The 20383-nt window shown below is 41.4% G+C and overlaps 2 protein-coding genes and 4 non-coding genes across 23 annotated transcripts in view; 1 reads left to right on the top strand and 5 right to left on the bottom strand.

Moving 5' to 3' along the window:
• The first annotated feature begins 131 nt into the window (after positions 1-131).
• The window catches only part of PBRM1 (polybromo 1), a 76939-nt gene continuing 56687 nt past the window's right edge, over positions 132-20383 (top strand). For 3 of the 18 annotated variants that reach the window (XM_075159203.1, XM_075159200.1, XM_075159189.1), the window contains exons 1-6: positions 13792-13868; positions 14934-15089; positions 15831-15928; positions 16508-16655; positions 18963-19106; positions 19803-19919. In XM_075159203.1, coding sequence (XP_075015304.1) covers positions 13830-13868; positions 14934-15089; positions 15831-15928; positions 16508-16655; positions 18963-19106; positions 19803-19919 — 702 coding nt within the window. In that variant the 5' untranslated portion in view covers positions 13792-13829. Of the gene's footprint in view, positions 214-10967; positions 11104-11662; positions 11681-13786; positions 13878-14933; positions 15090-15830; positions 15929-16507; positions 16656-18962; positions 19107-19802; positions 19920-20383 lie in introns of those variants that run through there. The other 15 variants (XM_075159202.1, XM_075159196.1, XM_075159186.1 and 12 more) reach the window with 11 other exon arrangements.
• On the bottom strand, positions 1465-10918 carry GNL3 (G protein nucleolar 3). The gene is made up of 15 exons (XM_075159213.1): positions 10811-10918; positions 10424-10482; positions 9840-9977; positions 9060-9173; positions 8799-8882; positions 8172-8307; positions 7167-7270; positions 6037-6172; positions 5407-5494; positions 4826-5009; positions 4030-4172; positions 3141-3277; positions 2370-2578; positions 1971-2052; positions 1465-1881 (listed from the first exon to the last, which is right to left on the bottom strand). The coding sequence occupies exons 1-15, from the start codon at positions 10821-10823 to the stop codon at positions 1793-1795; spliced, it is 1716 nt and encodes a 571-aa protein (XP_075015314.1). The 5' UTR covers positions 10824-10918; the 3' UTR covers positions 1465-1792.
• LOC142086420 (small nucleolar RNA SNORD19) lies at positions 4461-4536 on the bottom strand. The gene has a single exon (XR_012675118.1). It is a non-coding gene; the product is annotated as a small nucleolar RNA SNORD19 (small nucleolar RNA).
• LOC142086422 (small nucleolar RNA SNORD69) lies at positions 5087-5164 on the bottom strand. The gene has a single exon (XR_012675120.1). It is a non-coding gene; the product is annotated as a small nucleolar RNA SNORD69 (small nucleolar RNA).
• LOC142086421 (small nucleolar RNA SNORD19) lies at positions 5596-5669 on the bottom strand. The gene has a single exon (XR_012675119.1). It is a non-coding gene; the product is annotated as a small nucleolar RNA SNORD19 (small nucleolar RNA).
• On the bottom strand, positions 8040-8112 carry LOC142086419 (small nucleolar RNA SNORD19). Its single transcript, XR_012675117.1, has one exon. It is a non-coding gene; the product is annotated as a small nucleolar RNA SNORD19 (small nucleolar RNA).

Raw genomic sequence — 20383 nt, 5'->3', positions numbered from 1 at the left:
TCTAAAATTGTGCAGAACGTTTATTTTGGGGATCAGACTTTATGAATTGCAGATTAATTTTGTTATTATTAAGTTCCTCATAGTTCTCTCAAGTGGGCATGACTCTGCTATAGAAGTTTTTCCCACCGTGCCTTTCCCAGTCTGGCCCTTTGAACTCATCAAGTGAGATTCCTGTGCCCTTTTGCAGCCGGCTGCCCATTGCCTTTTCTATAGGTAAGTGGTTTTTTTTTTTTTTTTATAGTTGTACTGTTACATTTGCGTGGTGTTTATTATTAGCTGATATATCCCAGCAGCTATTGTGCCAACTCCATTTAATACAGGTTTGAACTCAAGTTGTCATTTTTATTCAGTAATACTGCTTGTGAACAGACCTCACTATAAGATGTTTAGACAGAAGGCTTTGTGTTAATGCAGTGACAGGCTTGGTGTTGCGTGGCCTGAGATACAGGGCAGCAGAGAGCTAAAGGGCTTGTTCATGTGTACGAATATGGTTTTAGTACTGCTTTGTAATTTAAAAGGATTTCCAACTGCTTGACTCATTGCAGTCACTGCCTATAGTTCCATTTCTGTCGTGGATGCTGATCTGTGGTTTGTTACCTATCGTTTCTTTTCCTGGGTTTTGATGAGCAAGAACCATTCTTGTCCTTGAAGTGGTTAGGAGTAATGAAATAAGTTCAGTTACCAAACTTTGAAAGATTGTACTAGATCAGCTGACACCAACTTAATTCTGATGACCAGGCTGTGTTTCAGCATGTGTCTGTGTCTGCACTTGATACTCTTTTAAGCTGCCTAGGAGGACTGTGCCTCAACATACATTTAGGGAAAATACAACTATATATTAAAGAACATAGAAATCAGACTTTTAAGAGGAAGAAAACAGTCACATAAGAGGAAGATGCTTGGTGCCAGGCATTTATTCTAAATGCTTAATTCATTGAGCAGCTGCAGGGCCTCTTGGCAATTCTTTTGCTACCTACACCAGTTCTGCTATAGGCTGAGTGCAGTAACATGTCCTTATTGCACAGGGCACCGTTTTGCTTTACAGTTACCAGTTGTTGCCATGTATAGGTGTCACCAGGAAATACGTCTTTTGTTAAAGAGCACTGTTAGAACAAGAAGCTTGTTCCCCAGTGAAGACAGATTACGAATATCATAATCTCAGTTATCTTTCCTGGTGAAACTTCTGAACGTATAAAGCAGTGCTTAGATAAAACCCCTGATGTCTAGCTGAAATAAGTAGCATTTTCTAGTGAACTTTAAATATGAAAGTTCTACAAGTTTTGCATAAGTATACTGAAAACTTACTGACTTAAGTCATGCTCTAGGGGTACAATCTCTATAATCCTCTAGGAAAAACAACTAAATTTTATGCAAAGAGGATGAAAACCTACCTTGAAATTTAATTGCTTGAACATGACTAGAATTAAACATTTACCATTGTTTTTCAAAGAAAAAGACAAAGGATTTATCCTTTTGAAACATCTTTTTATAAGGCAAAGTTAGACTAATTCAGTCTATTAGGGATTTTTTAAAATAGGCTTTTTTTTAATACAGGAAATAAAGTTTAGGACTTAAAGCTGAATACAGTCCGTTTCCTAGACTTGTATAAAATCTGCAACAATCAAGGGGAGATACAGTGTTATATACACTATTTGATACAGTAATAATTGTGAGTCTTCGAAGCAGCTCTGGTATGCAGCGTTCCTCCAACTTCTGCCGCAACACAAGTCTTCATCACTGTTCTGAAAGCCAGTAATAAGAGTCTCCAAACCGTGTCTTCACACATAATTCATTACACATAGTCTGTATTAAAATCGTAGGCATCATCTTCATCTGCTGTCTTATCCAAGCTGAATGATAGTGAATTGGAATGTTGGCTTTCTGAGAAAAGAAAATCATGCGTTAGTGAAACCAATGCAAGTGCTAGAGTACTAGAGACTATCCTTCAAGCCAGGGTTTTTAATACAGACCTGCTATCTGCTTTTCTGAATTTGTAGGACTTGTTTGTTGTTTTCCAAGTGTTGCTTTCCTGGTGACCTGAACTTTGCTTTCCTACAAGCCAGAGAGATCAGACATACGTGTTTATTCAGACATCACCGATGAAGTCCCCCATGCAAATGAAACCTAACAGAGACTGATGATAGTGTGGATGTCCCCTTCTATAGTTGGTCAGGAACAGACTGCCTTAGAACTGACTTAGAACAATGTTGTTTCCTTAATTAAGTAAAAAGCCCAACCCTTATCTCCAGGAGAAAGACTTTTTTTGGTCCACAGTGCCTACACATTCTCAGTTTACAGCAAGATACTGACTGGGTACTTGGTGTCACGATCTAAACAGGTAGAAGCAGCCTAATGAAACCCTGATTTACCTCTTTGACATCCTTTTCTTCTTCTACATCATCTTGATCATCATCACTTTCTGTGAAATCCTCCTCTTCTTCTTCCTCCTCCTCCTTGCTTGTTTCCAAGTTTTCACACTCTGATGCTACCTCTATCACTTTATTTTCCTCTATTGTTCCATTTGCCATACCAGCTGACTGGAAAATGATGCTACTTGCCGGACTGGGGTATTTTAAAGCTGAGAAAAAAGTAGGAAGTGTCTGTTAAGTCACTGTTAGACAGTACCAGATGTAATGCCTGCCCCGAGAGGACAGCCATTTTAGGTCAGGCTAGAAAAAGACAGTCCTGCCCCGTCCCTTCCACAAGACGGCACTCCCACATAAGCAGGTAGAACAAAGGACAATGCTCTGAGAACAGCTTTCCTTGAGGCATCGACAGAAGACTGCTAGGAGCTGAAAGACTTGGATTTGAGCATAGATTGTACCATGTAAAATGTATTTTGTTGGCCTAATTAGCCAGTGTTTGCGCTCTTCAACATTCTTTTCCCGTATTTCCTATTTAGGAGGGTTAGGTCAGATGAGCAGAAACTAAGAACTGCTTAGCGGTAGTTTGTGTTAAGACAGCATGCAAATGCACTGTTCTGTTGCGTCAGAATCCCATTTCTTTCTTAAAAGGTTCATAGTCACTGCATATTGGCAAAGCTATCATATAAACCCCAGGAGGACTTCCATTCAAAATCTTCCGTTAAAACCACTACTACCACTCTTGCTGGTAGCAGTGCATTACAGTAACAGTCCTACCTTGAACAGTGTTGTTGTTTTCTTCTTCTAGGTTCTTTAAATTAAAGCACTCCTGCATTTCAGCTATTTTGTCTTCTGTAAGATATGGTGGCAGTCTCTGAGATCCTGGAGGTTGTGAGTGGTAGCTTATTTTAGCTCTGGGAAAATAAAATATCAGCATTAAAAAGCAACCAAAGATAACATAGTTAAATCACTGTATTTAAAAATAAAACCCAGAGCACAAACCTCTCAAATGCCTCAACCTAACTACTCATTTATTATCATCTGTTTAACAGCAGTTAAATAGCTATTTAAATTTGACTCTGAAGTTGTCAATAACAGTATTAAGTGGATAGCCCACTCCTGAGAGGAAAAAGAAATGGCATACTTTGTCACAACAAATCATCTGCCTGTAAAATCATGAGCTGTAAAAGCAGCTGAACCACCTGAGCAAGGGAAATAGTCACACTCAATTACTGAGTTACATTTATTCCCACCCTCAGAATATAGGAACCACTATAAATTTCCACAGAAAACTTGCCATATCCTTTCTTGTCTGTAGAAGAGGACTATATGGACTCAGTATTTGAGAGGAAGGCAAATTCCCCTAAGAAGAGTTATCGCCAAAGTCAGCAAACTGGCTATGGAGTAACGTGCAACATACTTTGACTCTATGTATCCTCCACTACTTTAGAAAATTATCTGTGGATGGCATTCTCTAAATCTGTTAGCCAGTCCAGCTCTCTTTACCAAAGTAAAATGTGAGAAAGGAGAAAAGGGAGAGAGGGAAGGAAAAAAAAAAAGCAGCCTCTCCTTTCTAAGTACTTCTCAGGACTCAGAGCTTTTGCTGTGCTGGATTAACAATGTGAAAAAGGTGAGCAGCATAGAGCAAAATTCATAGCATACATACCCTGTCCAGTCACACAGTAGTAATTTAGCTACATTCTCTACATCAGGAACACCTCCCTTTTTCAGCATACCCCTTTTCTGAGCAAGTAAAGTTAAAAACTCCTCAGTGTTCCTGAAATCTGGGATATTATAGTGCATCACAACCTAGTGCAAAAGAAAATAATGCATTCAGAAAGAGATACCCACTTTTCCCTTAGTTTTAGGAATAAAAAAGCAAATCAAATTGGGTTACAATGAGGATGAAGTGAAGAATGTGAAGAGCCATTTTTTTCTTGCATGTGGGAGTAAACATTACAAAGCAAAATGCCTACTTCGTCAACAAATTCATCTGCCACTCACCCATACTAGTGGGTGTATAGAGGCAGCACACTGATTTGTGAAAAAAGTTATCACTGAACTGAATGGGAATTAGGCTTAGGTTAATCTACTTGAAACTAGAGTGAAATCAGAGTTGGATCTGAGGTCTTCACTGTAATAATAGGACGCAGTCAGAATATCTTCATTTTTCACTCTGTTATACTGTGATGAGATCTTAAAAGCAGGGTTTTTAAAAATCAGAAAAGTTATTGGGAAAACAGACTGGCTGACAGGATCCTGTTCCTGCCTTCCATTTACAAGGATGAAAGATCACACTTAGTGTTGGATAAAATAGCCAAAGTTTGCCACCCTGTACGGTTAGGGGAAAGCAGTGCAAAACTACCAGGACTAGTTGAAGTGAAACGAACTTTGGTTATTGGCCTAAGAAACCTAGACAGAAGTCAAATGCAGTGAGAGATGTGGAAAAGGATGGAGCTCACCTGCTGTTTACTGCAGTGATTTAGAATGGCATCTACTCCTTCAAGCACCTCTGCTACGCCTGATTCTTCAATGTCTATGATACTTCTCAAGGCCAGAGCCAGGGCATTGTTGGAAGGATCTGCAATTATACTTGGACTGTCTAACATCTTTGTCTGTTTATCAATGTGCACAATTTGCATGGACCTATTCAGAGAGAAATACACTGTGAGTAGATAAAGATAAATCAACTAGCAAAGGACTGGTAATGGTGAGGGATGCAAGACACAAAGCTCAGTGTTGGACTGAATGCACTTCATACACAGTCAGTTTCAGTGCTTTCTCATCATATGCTTTGCGTAGGACAGAAATCTAAATATACAAAAAGAGCAAGTTTATACACCATATTCCCTTGTGACAGCTTGCATCACACAGATCAGTATCTTTCGTCCTGGCAAATTGGAATGTGCATTTAAAACTGCACACAGGGGCATACTTTGCCCTTAATGGATGGAAATTGTACACAAACAACAAACTGAAGGTAATCAGACCACAACAACAAACAGGGAAAACAGATAAACAGCTTTTATCAGACTCAGCTTACTTGGTAACACCTCTTGCTAGGCCAACATTGCAAGCACGGACTCCTTTGAGACTGTTGATTATGCTGCTCTTTCCCACATTAGGGAAACCTGAAGAAAACCACATAAATCCTTGTAAGTTAAATAAGAAAATTCAGTCTACGTGACAATGATCAAAACTGCTTCTTCCCGGTGTCTTTGGTAAAGTACATCTTCAGTGTGAGATCAGAGTTGGATCTGAAGTCATCACTACAGAAGTAAGACAAAGTCTGTATCCTCATTTCTCACACTGATAATAAAAGGGACATGAAAGACATCACTGACTAGAATACCACAAATCTTATCGGACAGGAGGAAGGCAGCGCAAGCTGCATGGTATGTAACCTGCTTCTCTTGTTCTCCTAAGCTGGTGAATCAGCTAAGGCCTCACACAATGTGTCTTCCACAGATCACATACACTACATGCATGTAAGTGCAACGTAGGTCGCTGTCAGCTGAAGTACTACAATAGTGATGTCTTACATGAAAGTAAGAACAATGACTAGAAAGCCCAAAAGAAAGCATGTGTTAGTTGTTTTACACAATTTGCAATACAGGATACCAAAGCTTTATGGGAAGAGAAGGAAACTCCTCCTGTCTCTCCAAACACTTACCTACTACCCCAACCTGAATGGCTTTGTTTTGAGTCTTGCCGTGCTCTTGAAGAAGTTTCAAAAGGCATTTGCTTCCAAAACATTCAGTGGTTCTTGATAAATCAACACGAGCACGTCTTTTTGTGACCTGTTCCTGCTACAGGATTCAAGGGCAAACAAAAAAAAAACATGGTCAGGAGCTATTTAGGAAGATAAATACGTAGGCTTATATTTATTTATCTACTGTAACGTTGCCAACTCCTATCCTCTATTAGATGATGTTACTGTGTTCTTCTAAACAGAAGGAATTAGTTTAATAAGAAATTGGCTAATCAGTTAAGTGACAGTAAAAAGGTAACCATCAACTACTAAGAGAAAAAGGAATGTGAACTGACTTATAGGGCTTGTGATTTCAGTTCAGGCTGTGTTGCAGATTTGTTGTGCGACCACAAAATAACCATGTATGTTCAGATGGTAGAATCCTTAAATCTGCAAATTCACGCAAGAGGCTTCAGTTTTTTGAAGGATTTCAAAACCTGCTCTCTGCGTTGCAGTTTCTGCATCATTTTGCAGGGAGGTCTATTTCACTATGCTGTTACCAAGGTTAAGACGTGTGAAGCGTGTATTAATACATGTACGACTCAAACGAGCATCTTCAAAGAATTGAGACTAGGACACAGGGAGCTAACCCCTTTATACTCTTCATGAAATAACGTCATAACGTCAGGTGCTACCTTTATTGATGGCCACAGACAAGATGAATGCAGTAGTATAGCCTGCATCACTTTACCTACAAAACAATTCAGATGTAACTGGTGCAACCAACCTATGTAGAAGATGAAAAGTTTCTTCATCTTCTGCCCCTCACTGTCCTTCTTACAGTAAAAAAAAAAAAAAAAACACGACTTGCTTTTTCTGTAGTCCAGCATCTGGGGCACAAATAACAATAGGTATTTCAACAGCAAGGATTCCCCCACAGTACCACAAAGCTTAGTCAAAGTGCAAAGGCGTATCCATCAGTCACAGCAGTATAATCAAACAAGGGGAAAAGGAATTTTAAAGAACAAGATTTCCTGTTTCTCAACACGTTTCAACATGTATGACTGCAAACACATACAACTTAGTGATGAGACAGCCTGCAGCACTCTTACCATAGTCCTGTCCTTCATCAGTGTTGCTGATTTAAAAGCAACCGTTGGAAACTCTTTCTTCAAATAATTCAGCCATTTCTCCAAGTTCTCCTTTGGCACTAAATCTGGAAAAAAGAGCACAGTCCTTTCACTCCTGTGAATCTTAAATACCACTGTGTGGAGGAAATCTAATGTGGAATCAGGAATCAGGCTGTATTTTGTCCATTTAGTATGTTTCTTTATGACAAATAATATTTGGCTGAAAACTCTAAAAGTACCAGGTATGTTCCCCAAAGGCACGCAGTGTTGCAAATTTTAGTCTTTATTTTCTGCTTCAAGCAGAACATACCACAATTATATTTTTGGCCCCTATATCAGGTTTTTAATGCTTGGGTCTTGCTAGGAGACTTTGTATGGTACAGAGAATGATGTTCTGTGAAGGATTATCCCATCATCCCTGCAAAGGCTATTCTAATACAAAGTTCCCTTTGCTCTTGCTGTTGCCCTTGGCATTTCCTTTTCTCTTTTTGCTGCTGCTAACCCAGTAATCTCCAGGCTTTTTAGCTGCTTTTGTGTGGATTCTTTCATACAGCAACGGAAGAAAGAAAACACTTCCCAAAGCCAAATTTCAAATACAACTATTGCATTGATTTTCTGATCTTTAACTCAACCATTGCCTCATTGGGAACCAGCATCGTGATCTCTGCCCACTCACCTACATTCACAAAAATGTTAAAAATTGTAAGATCTTTAACTTCTGTCAAATTTGGCTGAAACTGACCAATGGCTTCAGAAGTTACTGCAAAAGAAAGGGGCTAATGTGCTTTTGCCTGTCTGTGGTGTTTTCTTAGCAAACTAGACTAAAAGGTGGAGGAAATGTGACCCCTTCAGTAGGGCAGCGAGCTCAGAGTTGGATCTTATGTCTTCAATGGAATCTCGGATTCCTTTAAAATTTTCTTCATAGCTCACCGACCACAGAACTACACAGTGATCAAGTAACACTTCAAGAAAACCTGTGCTTCTTACCAATTTTGTTCAGAACCAACAGTAGCTTTTTGTCTCCTCCAGAGCAAGTTACAGCTTGCTCCAATTGAGGACACCGGCAGCCCATTGGATCTCTTGCATCTAAAACCTCTAGAACCACATCTGAGGCCTCAATCACCTAGGTTAGAAAAAAGACAAGACTCTCAAATCATACATGACAGGCCATTTGACAGACGACGACTCTGGAACAGCTGTGGCTTACAACAGTTACTGTTGAATTTCACAGAATGATTGGTGAGGTTTCATACGACTGTTCTTGTTTGAGCTCCTTTCTTCTGAACAACAAACCAGAAAGCTGACGCAATTTTCATCTTTTTCCTCCGAAGGCAAGAAATCCTTAGACACTATACCTCATTACTACAAGAGCTCTCTGATCACTCAGTGTGTACTGACATTAGCCCAAGAAGTCTAATGCCTCGAAGTGCTGGATGTCTCAGTAGCTCACAGCAGACAAGACTGAAACCCTCAGGGTTTCTGTGATAAAATCCCTTACTTCAGTGTTGAAGTTTATCACAACCTTTATACTCTCTAGCAGCTGCACAGTAATGCAACAAGTGGTCTCGTTGCTGACTCTCATCAAATTATATAAAAATAGTTGAAATGTCTCACCTTCTTGAGCTCCCTGCAAAATGATTTCTTTGAATTTTTATCCAGCAGTTTGTTAGTCTTTGCTTTAGATTTGCCAGAGGATTCCTGAATGTAAATAAAAATGAAAGGGAATGATTTAATTAAGAATTAGTGCATTATACTTGCGTGCATATACAACACGAAAATGTAACACGTAACATACTGCTTAAGAAGATGTAGTTTCAGGATGACTTTTATTGCTTCTATAAGCTTCAAAGAATCAAAATCATACCAGACACCTACCTTTCCCTCTGCTTTTTCCTTGATTTTGGCTGCATTCTTTTTAGCTTCAAGCTTCCTCTTCTTTTCATGTTCTTTCTGTCTGTTGAGCTTCTGCTTTTGTTTTAGTTCTTCAAGCTGATTGCAAACAAAAACCCAAGCCAGATAAAACACATTTGAAAGTGGTAAAAAGACTGTTCTTTGTCCCCATTTACTTATTTCTGACCAAAGTTCCTGAGACAGCTTATTTAGAAGTCATGGCTGTCCAAGTGACACTGGGAACTTTTTTTGCATCTGAACCCTGAAAAGAATACTGTTGCCTTCAATTGCCTCAAAACCAGAGGCAACACATCCATTAGCTGGACCCCAAAATAACAGCCGTGCAGCAACAACATTACAACTGATAAGGGTGCTGCTCTCATGTCACATTACTCCACGCTGCAGACAGCAGAGCCTTATTTTCTGTATAATCACATAATGCCAAGACTTTACTTTTACTATTCTGATGGGACATCTATGTATCTTAGCATCACAGGCAATTTTGATTACATTAAAAATGACACTTCCAGCATGTTTATACACACAGTGATAAAATGAAGGTTAAAAATAAAAAAGCAAATTGTTACATACTGTGTAATGCTGGAAATAAATACATTATTTTTCCGAAGTACGTGTCTACTAGGACCAATTACCATCTACCATGATTGCACCTCTGCGTGTGCACATGTGCACACAAATACAAAGCTTCCCTGAAGATAGGAATGGTCTCAGTTCGTGTCCTCTTTACCACAAATTGTATTTTACCCTCTGCTTTCTTTGCTCTGCTTCCCGTAGAAGCTCTTCCTTAAATGGTGCAGCACTGGGAACACCGGGATCTTTCTTGGGCTTTTTGCGTCCACGTTTTTTGGCCTCCTTCCTGACTTTTCGGTGGTGTTCTCTGATCTGAAGACAGGAGCAAGAATATTTTCTCAGTCTAAGGCAAAAAAAAAAGGGATGTATCCCTCCTATTTAGAGATACAGAGTAAAAAATGGTACGTTTGACTTTAGATTGAAGTGTTTCGATTGCATAATGTCTCATCATAAAGCTACACTTGAACATACCAGCCCCAAATAATGCAAAATGTAATGATGTAAAAAACCTACATCACCCCTCGGCCAATGGTAAGTGGAAAGCAAATTCCTCGCTACAGACTACATTGAATAGAACATCCTTACTGTGTACGTGTATACGTACAACATGCTTCTCTAGTAATATATAAAAAATGTTTTTAGTGTTAAACTAGTTAGCACGGAGCTTTAATTAGAAACGGACACGGCCTCCCCCACCCCCCCGCCGCCCCGCGCCGTGGGGCAGGGGCAGCCCGGGGCTCCGCACCGCCGGCACTCACCTTCTTCTGGATCTTGTAGCGCTTGTGGCAGGTCAGCCTCTTGCTGGCTTTCTTCAGCTCTGCAAGGCACCGCGCCCGTCAGCGCCGGCTCCGCGCGGCCCCCCCGCCTCCCGGGCACAGACCCCCGCTCACGGGCGCCCGGGGAAGCGGCCGAGCTCCCGCCGCCGCCGTTCCCTCGAGCCCGGGTGTCTGATTCCCCCGCCCCGGGGCCGCCGCCGGTCGCTCCTCCCCACCCCCGGCCCCCCAGCCCGCCGCCATTCCCCCGGTCCCGGGGCGCCGCCCGCCCCCGCCATTCCCTCGCCTCAGAGCGCTCGCCCGCGATATTGCTCGAGGCCCGCCCCCACCCGCGGCCACCGGCCGCTCCCGCCGCCCCGGCCCGCCGCTCACTGGGCCGCTTCATGGCGCCGCCGGGCCGCGCTCGGCCGCGGCCCCACGTGGAAGGCCGCGCTCCTTCCGCCTCCCGCCGGCGGGCGCTGCCGTAAAGCGAAGCGGCCCTTCCTAGCCGGAGGTGTCGCGCGGGCTCGGCGCGTTTGGCGGCCGGGCGGGCTTTGCGGCAGCGGCGGGCTCGGCGGTACGGAGCGGCGGCGGCACCGACGGCGGCGGCAGCAGCAGCGGTGGCGGGGCGGGCGGCGGAGGGCGAGTGCGGCCGCGGCTGTCGGAGGCGGAGCGGAGCCGGCTGGGTGAGCGGCGCGGCGCCGGGGTCGCGCAGGCGGGGCGGCGGGCCGAAGCCAGGAGGCCGCTGCCTCCCTTTGTGTGGCCGCCGCGGGGAAGCAGCGCCGCCCGGCCGCGCAGCAGCTCCGCCACGGCGGGCCCCGCGCCGGGCCCGGGGGCGCCGAGCCCCTCCGCCTCCTCCTGTCGCCTCCCCCGTCCCCGCCTCCTGTGGCGGCCCTGGCCCTGGCCCCGGGCGCGGGCCGCGCTGCCGCGGCCCCCTCGGTGTCGCTGTCCCTAGCTGGCGTCCCGACTCCGCTGGCCCCGGTGTCTCCCTCAGCCCTCCCCGCGGTGTCCTCCCCGCTGTGCCGGCCGGGGCCGCCGCCCCTAGCGCCCCGTCCCGTCACCGGGCCGAGCTCGCAGCGGTGACAGCGGCCGCGCGGTGGGCGGGTGGCCGAGGGCCGGCGGCGGCGCGGCCGCTCCCGGGGCCTCCGGAGCGAGGCCCGGGGGACGGGAGAGGGTCCTGCCCGGTGTGGGTGGCCGCGCGGGTCGGGTCGGGGGCGTCGTCCTTTCAGGCCGTGAGGGCAGAGGCTGCCGGTGCCCGCAAAGGTGTTTTTCTTCGTCTCCTCCTTCTCCGGCCACCAGTAACACCTCGTAAAGCGGGCAGGGTGCAGGCAGGGGCCCGCCTGCGGGGCGGGTCGGGGAAATTACGTGTTTTGCCTCTTTGTTTCTTGTCCCAGTGTTGATGAAACGATCGATGTGCTGTGCCTCTCACTTCTTCACCAACTTTGTCCTTTTACAGTGTTCGGTTGCTGCCGTCCCCCTTTTCCTGGGTTGTAGCTAGTTTCAGTGTGACCAGTAATCAGGGGCAATTCTGGCTGTGTTTCCCTCCTTGTTCCATTTGACAAATTTACCAGATTTATTGAGTATTTCTGTTGAAAGGTGGAAGATCCTGGTAATGATAAAATGCTCTCTGTGGTATCTGTTGGCTTTTAGCTTTTTTCTACTTGGTGGCAGAAAATGAAATGTGTGCTAGAACCTCCTTGGCTTGTTTTAAGCGTGTTACGTCGAATGCATGTAAAAACTGCTCATTTAATGAGGTAATACTTGTGGTGATCAGTAGTACAGCTTTCAGGAGAGGCAATCTTCCACCTTTTGTATATATATTAGTATACCTGTATACTAGTAATGGCCAAAGCATTTCTTATAGAGGTGTTCTATGGTTATGTGACATTTTTATGGGTAATGTGAGCAATTAAGAAGACGCCCAAGCTCCTGTTGCACAGGAGATGGCTTGTTTGTAGCGGTGGAGATTCTTGGTTGAAAGACTTGTGAGCTAGCAGTTACATTGCAGAAGAAAGTCTAGGAGATATGTTCTTAAGTAAAACAGAATACGTTTCTGTGTGCAGTAGGATTATCTGTGTTTATGAGCATGGAGATCTAGAGAGAAGTTTGCATTTTAGAGCCTGACATTCCGTAGGAGCTTTATGTGTTCTCTCACCGAATATTCATGATGATGTTCAGACTGTGATAAGTGTTTTGCACCTTCCTCGGTTATTAGAGGAGAAAAATGTTTTTGGAGGCTGTGTACAGAATGGCCAGGTGTCTCGATTGTACAAGTGTACACCAGCGTCTGCGTATGGCTGAAAGTGCCTCAGATAACGGACATGGAGAAGCCTATAAGCAGTTTCAGGCAGGTGCTGGTTGGGAGGTCCTCAATCTTTATTTCAGGATGGGATTGGACTGAGTGTACCTCTGGGTTCCTGGGTGAACCAGAATTATTGATTCCAGTAGTCCCTCCTGCCTTTCTTTCAGAGCGAAGAACTTGTGTTTTGTAGCAGCCGCCACATCAGCACACGCCTGGTGTTAGCCATTAGATACTGTAGCGCTCAGATAAAAGTTGGAGGCAGTGCCAAAAGCGGCAGGCTGGTTGTCCGTTCCTGAGATGAATTGCCTGCTAATAAAGCACAGAGTTTCTCTGTGTGGACATATGAAAATGTCCAGAATACCGAACAGGAAACCAATCTCTCTGGGGTTTGGTTGAAGACAGTAGTTGTATGAACTAAATAGAAGCAATCGTTTTGCCATAAAATGGTTCTGTGTATTTCTGGAATTTCTGAAAAAAATCAGATTTGGAGACTGCTTAGAAATTGAAACAGGTAAATCTTTAGTGAACCTGTATGGCTGGATACTTAATGTTGCTTACTTATGAGGATAAAAATCCACTCTGAAGACTGATGGAGGTGCATCATCACTAGAGAGTCTATTAAATGTTTCTTGACCTTAAAAATTATTTTCTTATTGTTACAAACACTGTACTACTTCACAATCTGTAAGTGTTACTGCTTTCTGTTTTTACTCTCAGGTCAGATATCACTTATGTTTACTCTCTGCTCTGCTTGATGAATCATTCTCTAGCAAGTGACTGTGAAATCTGTAATATGTATTCAGGAACACTAGAGAAATGTGTTTTTACTGTAAAAATGACAGAAATGTCTAGCATTCTGTGTACAAAATTACTTTGTAGAGTTTCTGCTAGGCTAAAAAAAGTTACCTTCTGTTGCTTGCTTTTTTTCTCTGTCACTGTAATTATTCAATTTACTCTTTGATTTTATTCTTTAATTATCTATCTACTCTCAATTTTCTTCTCTCTTTCCTTTTTCTTGTCTTCCAGTTTTGACTGTACTAACACCATTGCTGGTTTGCTACTTTTAGAGTGTTACCTTCTCCCAGTATCTGTACTTGGCCATCAGACACTATGAGGAGACTGGCTTTTCGAGGTGCTGGTTGTACTCTGGTAAATCTGGTAAATTATTGATTGTATGTGCACTGTTCTCTCCATTCCTCTGCCTTAGGCTTTTGCTTTTCTTTATCCTAACTGTTAATTATTCCTGCCTTATTCTTATTCATCTCATTTGTGTGCTTGAAATTAATTCTGTCTCTAACATAAATGCTATAATGCTGTAATGCTGTCATACCTTGTAAATCAGCCGAGTGCTTCCTAGAAGAAATTCCTTGATTTAGTTGGAAAATGGTATAGGCTGGGATAGATGGATCTATTTTGTCTTCAGCCTTTGAGACAGCTACAAATAAAGATATTTTTCTGATGCTGTCACTGGAAGTTGGGAAAGAGCCAACAACTTGTTCTGTAAATCACCATAGTTGTTGGATGGTGGTTATTAATTTGTCACTGTTTGTGTTGGTAAATGGAAAACTATGGCCAAAAAAGGAGGTGGCTTTTTCTACTTCTTGATGGTTGAGCCATTCATCCCATGCATAAAGTGGGAGTGGTAGGTCACACGATGGTCCAGACCGTTTTTTGGCTTGAATCTAAGACAAGGTATTCAGTAGCCATTTGAATTTTCATTTGTAATTTGTTTTTTTCGTGGGTTTTTGTTTGTTTGTTTGGGTTTTCTGTTTGTTTGGTGGTTGTGTGGTTTTTTTTGTGTTTTTTTTTTTAATTTGACATGGAATTACGTGCTTTTACAGCAGAACTGAGCACATGTCTCTGTACAGCTTTTTCCTTTAAAACAGTGGGTCTCACTTAGTTATCATGCATGGGATGAAGTATCAAAATGTAGATAGTTTAAGAATATATCCTAGTGATTTATCTTCATCACTGTGAGCCCTAGGCTTTCTTGCATTGCTGTCATTGGTGACTATAAAACTGTAGGACCATTTTGATTTCCCTTTACTCTTGCCAATTTTCAAAAAGCTGGCGTTTAGATATATGGCTTAACTGAACTGTAGTATGTAACAAACGTATGTGACTCATCCGAAGCATTGCTAGCTTTATAGTTAGCTCTCACCAGAGAGTTTGGATGCAATGCCATGAGTTTAAGAACATCTGTCTTCATTATAGAAGAAGTTGGATTCCATGGGTTCCAAGAGGCGAAGAGCTACCTCGCCTTCCAGCAGCGTCAGCGGAGGAGACTTTGATGACGGCCACCACTCCACAAATATACCAGGCCCAAGCAGAAAGAGGAGGAGACTTTCCAATCTCCCAACTGTAGATCCTGTTAGTACCTTCTTATTATGCACAACTTTTTTTGTTGGGAATACTGTATCCCTGTCTGGGAAATGCTGGATTGTAAAATGGATGATGATATTTAGCACATATACACTGGCCCTGAATCTGTTGCTGCCTTGGCTAATCTTTGTTTAGGATCTCGTTCAGCTTTGGCTTGTTCTTGTCTCCCCAGTTTCATCTTTTCCTTTCCCATTTTCCTTTTGCTGCTTTTCTTTTTTTGCTGATGATTTTAACAGATGGAAAGATGTTGAAGAAGGAGCTGAAATCATAACATGCAGAAGTTGAGAGCTGTGTCTGAATAGCAAATGCAGAGAGATAAGTGGGGAATGGCACAGGCAGTGATTGCTGAAGTGTACAATGTCTCTGTTAGGCCTTTGAGTTAGCAGTCTAATTTTAATTAATTGCAGGGCGGAAGAACCCCTGTCGTTGTTTTAGATGTCTATAACTTGGAGAGAGTTGTACTGAATTAATTTACATTTTGGGTGTTTTACTGAGAATTAGCATTGAAAGAAAGTTCCGTACGTTCAAAAAAATAAATTAAAATTTTGCAGTACCTGGCATTCTTGTCAGGTATTGCACTAACATATGAGATGCACCAATTTCTTCATGTTTCTGCTTTAGAGCACACTGTGGATTGGCAGCTTGTCTTTCCCATTGTAAGCAGGCTTTGATTTGTTACCTCCTTAAAATTTTCTCCTTTTTCATTACCTTATTGTTCTTGCATTTTAGATTGCTGTATGCCATGAACTTTACAACACCATCAGAGATTACAAAGATGAACAGGGCAGGCTCCTTTGTGAGCTCTTCATTAGGGCACCGAAGCGAAGGTAAGGCCATGGTTCTGGTTAAGCCTTGAACCTGAGATTTAATCAGGGAGTAAATGGATATTGAGGAATACTTCAGCATTAATAGCTGTGAAAAATTTAAGCTAAACTTGTCATAGTTTTACACCACCGTTTGATCCGAGTATTTGATGTAATTATTCAATGGGACGTGCTAATATTGGCGCCCTTTTTCAGTCAAAAAAGGATATACTGAATTAATTTAAAATGTTTCTTGTGACACCTGCCTAAAACATCTATGTCTGTGACTATAAAATATTCCACATAAGTGGTGGAATGTAGTACTAAGGGTGTATCTTGGGAAGATTAATAGAAGTGACCCTTGAAAATGCAGTGGATAAAGTAAGAGACTGAATTTTATCTTAAACTCAGAAAATGGAGGATGATAACAGAACATGTAATAAAGTAAGCCTACTAATAGACCACTGTCCAGATCTTTTAGCTGTAGCAAAAATGTATTGGAACTTTCTTTGTTTTATTTAGTCATAGGCACGTACAAACTTTAGTGCTGTGGTTTTGCTTTTACTGCTTGGAATATAATGCCTGTTTTTGTCATTGCAACAGAAATCAGCCAGATTATTATGAAGTGGTTTCTCAGCCAATCGATTTAATGAAAATCCAACAAAAGCTAAAGATGGAGGAATATGATGATGTGAATGTGCTGACTGCTGATTTTCAGCTTCTCTTTAACAACGCGAAGGCTTACTATAAGGTGAGGAAAATACATATAAAGGCTCAAAGTCATTGTAAAAGTGGTAGAGATACGTTCAAGTTCTTCCTTGGTTTGGCCAAAAAACTTTTCAGTTTAGCCTTTATTATTGGTAAGAGAGTAGCACATATTGCAGTTATTTGCATATATTTCCATAAGGTTGACCATATCTTTGTAAGACATCCTCCTATAGCAATTTTTCTGTGGAAAACTATAAAATAATGTGGGGAGGGTCTTCATGTAGTTTTCCAGAAGAGATAGAAAGCAAAAAGAGATGTAAACTGAGAAAAATATTCTTCTATCAAAGCCTTCCCATTTTACAACACACTCTGTGTGACCTTTTGAAATAGAACAAGATTTTTTTTTTTCCCAAAAGGAAAAGTTTATAAATAACAGCAAGCATACAGTAGAAGTGTTGAATCTTCCATTGGCCACTTAATAATATGAAAAAAAGGCACATTGATTATCATGGTTGGTGATGATATATTGTGAGTGTATGTGACGATGTATTTTATCAGCGGTGCAACCCCCTTGTCCATTCCCCCAAACTGGGTACATGTTTTATTTCAGATGTTAATGGTTTTTATTGCAGTTGCCCTAAGGAAGTGAGAAAAAATTGGATTAATCTCATTTAATGGAAGACTATGTTAAATACGTAAAACAGTAAAATTGTATATAGTGACCAAGATGATACAGCAAATCTGAAACTGCTAGTATTACCTTTCACGTATCTTTGACTTTGGAGATGATCCAAGCGACTGCTTTCTGACATTCAGAAGAGCAATGTTTATTTTTTTTACATTTGTGTGTGTGCGTAGTGTTTGAAAAACAATCAGATTTATGGATTAATGCATTTGCACATTCTGGTTACAGTAGAAAACGTACAAAGGTTTCCAAATTCATTGTGTAGTCCTGAAGCTTTGCAAGGCACTCACCCATTAATGTTGGCTTTTTCGTGGTTTCCACATGAAGGGGAAGGACTTAATGGCAGGAAAGAATGATTAAAGTTTTACAAAATGTGTGCTGCCTCTGCCTACAGAATAGCGGACTCAAAATTATGCCTGTATCGTAAAAAATCTTGCATGTAGAATAGAAATAGGTAGCCATCATTCTAGGATGAAGGAATGTTGACATTGTCAGAGAAATACGGACTTGTGAGCTGGAGGTATGGCACACAAACATAGCCTCGTCTTTTTTCATCTTTTACCTTACCCACAGCAGTTCGAATGACACATATAAAACAGGGTTGGATGATTCATTGTCAAGGTCTTTATTACAGCTGGTATTCTATCGGCGATGCTAGATTAGAGTCGAAACCTTTGGTTTTTAGTATTTCAGTTCAGGTCTTACACTTTTGAGCATCTTGCGTTAATATAGAAAGGAACAGACCAGTGGAGCAGAATACCCTTTAAATCTGTTCCTCATAATTAACGCCTGGTCTAATGTCTTGAGAATATTTAAGCCCAATAAGGTAAGCTTAAGAATAGATCTCATGTTGGTTTCTCATTTGTGTTACAAGCTGTCAGAGGTTGAGAGAGTGAAGAAAAGTGTAATCAGCAGTAATAAGGTGACATACCTGCAGGAATACCTGAAATAGAGGTTAGGTGACAGAGGAAAGGGAAAGAAAGATACAAAATAGTGGAAAAGCAGTCTTTTTTCTGGTAATGTTTTTAAGTAGTAATGTTAATAGGCAGATGCTTATCTGCCACTAGCAACTCAGTATTTACAAAACTTAATTTGCTGACTAATGCTTCTAGTTCTTCCAAAAAATATACCTAGATGTATACCCAGGTGGTAGCAGGTTGTCAAGTTCTTTGGAATTTAATGCTGAATTATCGAAGAGTGTAAATTATTGCAGTGCTTTCAAAGATACTGGCACGTTTGTTGGCATTCTTCTTCCGTAGAAATTTATTTTCAAGTGCCACACAGTGGCAGCAGTATTGGCTTAAATCACATTTCTGGCATACTGATATTTAGTCTGTTTTAAATACCAGTAGTGTTGTGCTGCAACAAAACCTAATGATTTTTCCAGATTCATCTAATAGGCTTATCCCAGCCTCAACCCAAGTAATGTTATTGCTAAGTTTTCCAAAAGAGTTAGATGCTTTGGAGTGATAGAGGTTATATTTTCTAGTGCTTATTGCGATTCTTAACATCACTGTTGAAGAATGACTGAAGCAAGAATTTCCCAGGTTTTCTATTATTTATTTAATGCATTTAATATCTTTCAACTAATAATTTATAAATTTCCTTCAGATAAGAATTATCTGAATTTTGAGTAGAATGTTTGATATTTTTTTTTTTTTGCAGCCTGATTCTCCTGAATATAAAGCTGCCTGCAAATTATGGGAATTGTATTTGCGCACAAAAAATGAGTTTGTTCAAAAAGGTGATGCTGAGGAGGAAGACGAAGATGAGGAAGGACATGACAATCAAGGCGCAAATTCTGAATTAGTAAGTGTGGGCATGACAGCTGCAGTTGGAGGAAGCCATGGCTGTGTACGTCGGCTGAGGGAGATTGGCCTTCATATGTGAAAAATCATTAAGTCTTTTCATAGTTAAATTATGTCCCAAAAGGTATTTCTTATACAAGTTTATTAGTTGATAATTTCACAGCATTGTATGTATATTTCACTTTTGCCTAGCAAAAAAAAATTCAAGAGGTTTTCTGATACAGATAAAACGTGGTTCTGGTTTAGTTGAAACTAATATGATGTGTGCTTGATATCACACCAACACTGAGGTTTGATGCAAGCAAGCATCATGTCTGATGACATCGTTTTCCAGTGTGTGTCCCATTCAGTTAGTGCAGCTGTTCCTGGAGTGTTTTATAAGCTAGATATGATGATAGGAAGTTTGGGCTTGTCTGTTTTTTTGTGATGTTGGGATGCATGTTTTCATTAATATTGACAACCAAGTCTATTCTAACAATATGTAATGTATGTCTTGACAGTCTGCAGGGTAAATGTGAAATTAATGTTTTCTCATGTGCTTTACCTAAATGCAGAAACAATGTTGTTTTCAAAAGTTGCACCCATGTTTTATAGCTGATTTTTTTGTCTTTGAAAAATAAATTAATATATTTCAGTGCAACTTGAAGCACTCCACTATAGCTGCTATTAAAACTTGTGGTTTCACTTCCTGTATTAGTCATCTCCAGGTTACCTGAAGGAAATTCTTGAACAGCTTCTTGAAGCTGTAGCTGTTGCCACAAACCCATCAGGACGCCTCATAAGTGAACTGTTTCAGAAACTTCCTTCTAAAGTGGTGGGTATTTGAATATTGGTTGTGTTCTAAGTTGGAAACCTGGACATTTGTATAACTCATGTTATTCACTATGATGGGCACACTCAGGGTGCAGTTCTTTGTTACTGTCTCGTCAGTGGCAAACTCCAGCTGTTTTTAGAGCTTCCCTCCCTTCTTTGCTCCTACCCACTCGTTCCCAGCCCTTCACTGCAGATTGGGGCTTGCCCTGTTCTGCCAGTTTAGTTAATTGGGGTTTTTTGGTGCAGGGTTTTTAATCTTTTTAAATATGTCCGATTTCACTGTTCTGTTTTAGGGTCTGATGTAACAAGTTAACCAGCAAAATAAATACTCTGAAGACCATTGCCACGTATTTGGCTTTCAGACAGAACTGTTCCTTTATGTCAGTTTATTGATGAATTATAATTCCTTGTATCTGCCTTATGACCTGGTTCGCCCAAATTGAAGCCTAGTGCTGTGTTTATGAA

This window comes from Calonectris borealis, chromosome 10 (assembly GCF_964195595.1).
Source record: "Calonectris borealis chromosome 10, bCalBor7.hap1.2, whole genome shotgun sequence".
Lineage (NCBI taxonomy): Eukaryota > Metazoa > Chordata > Aves > Procellariiformes > Procellariidae > Calonectris > Calonectris borealis.
Note: the sequence above shows the minus strand (reverse complement) of the source record. Positions and strands in the feature narration are given on the sequence as shown.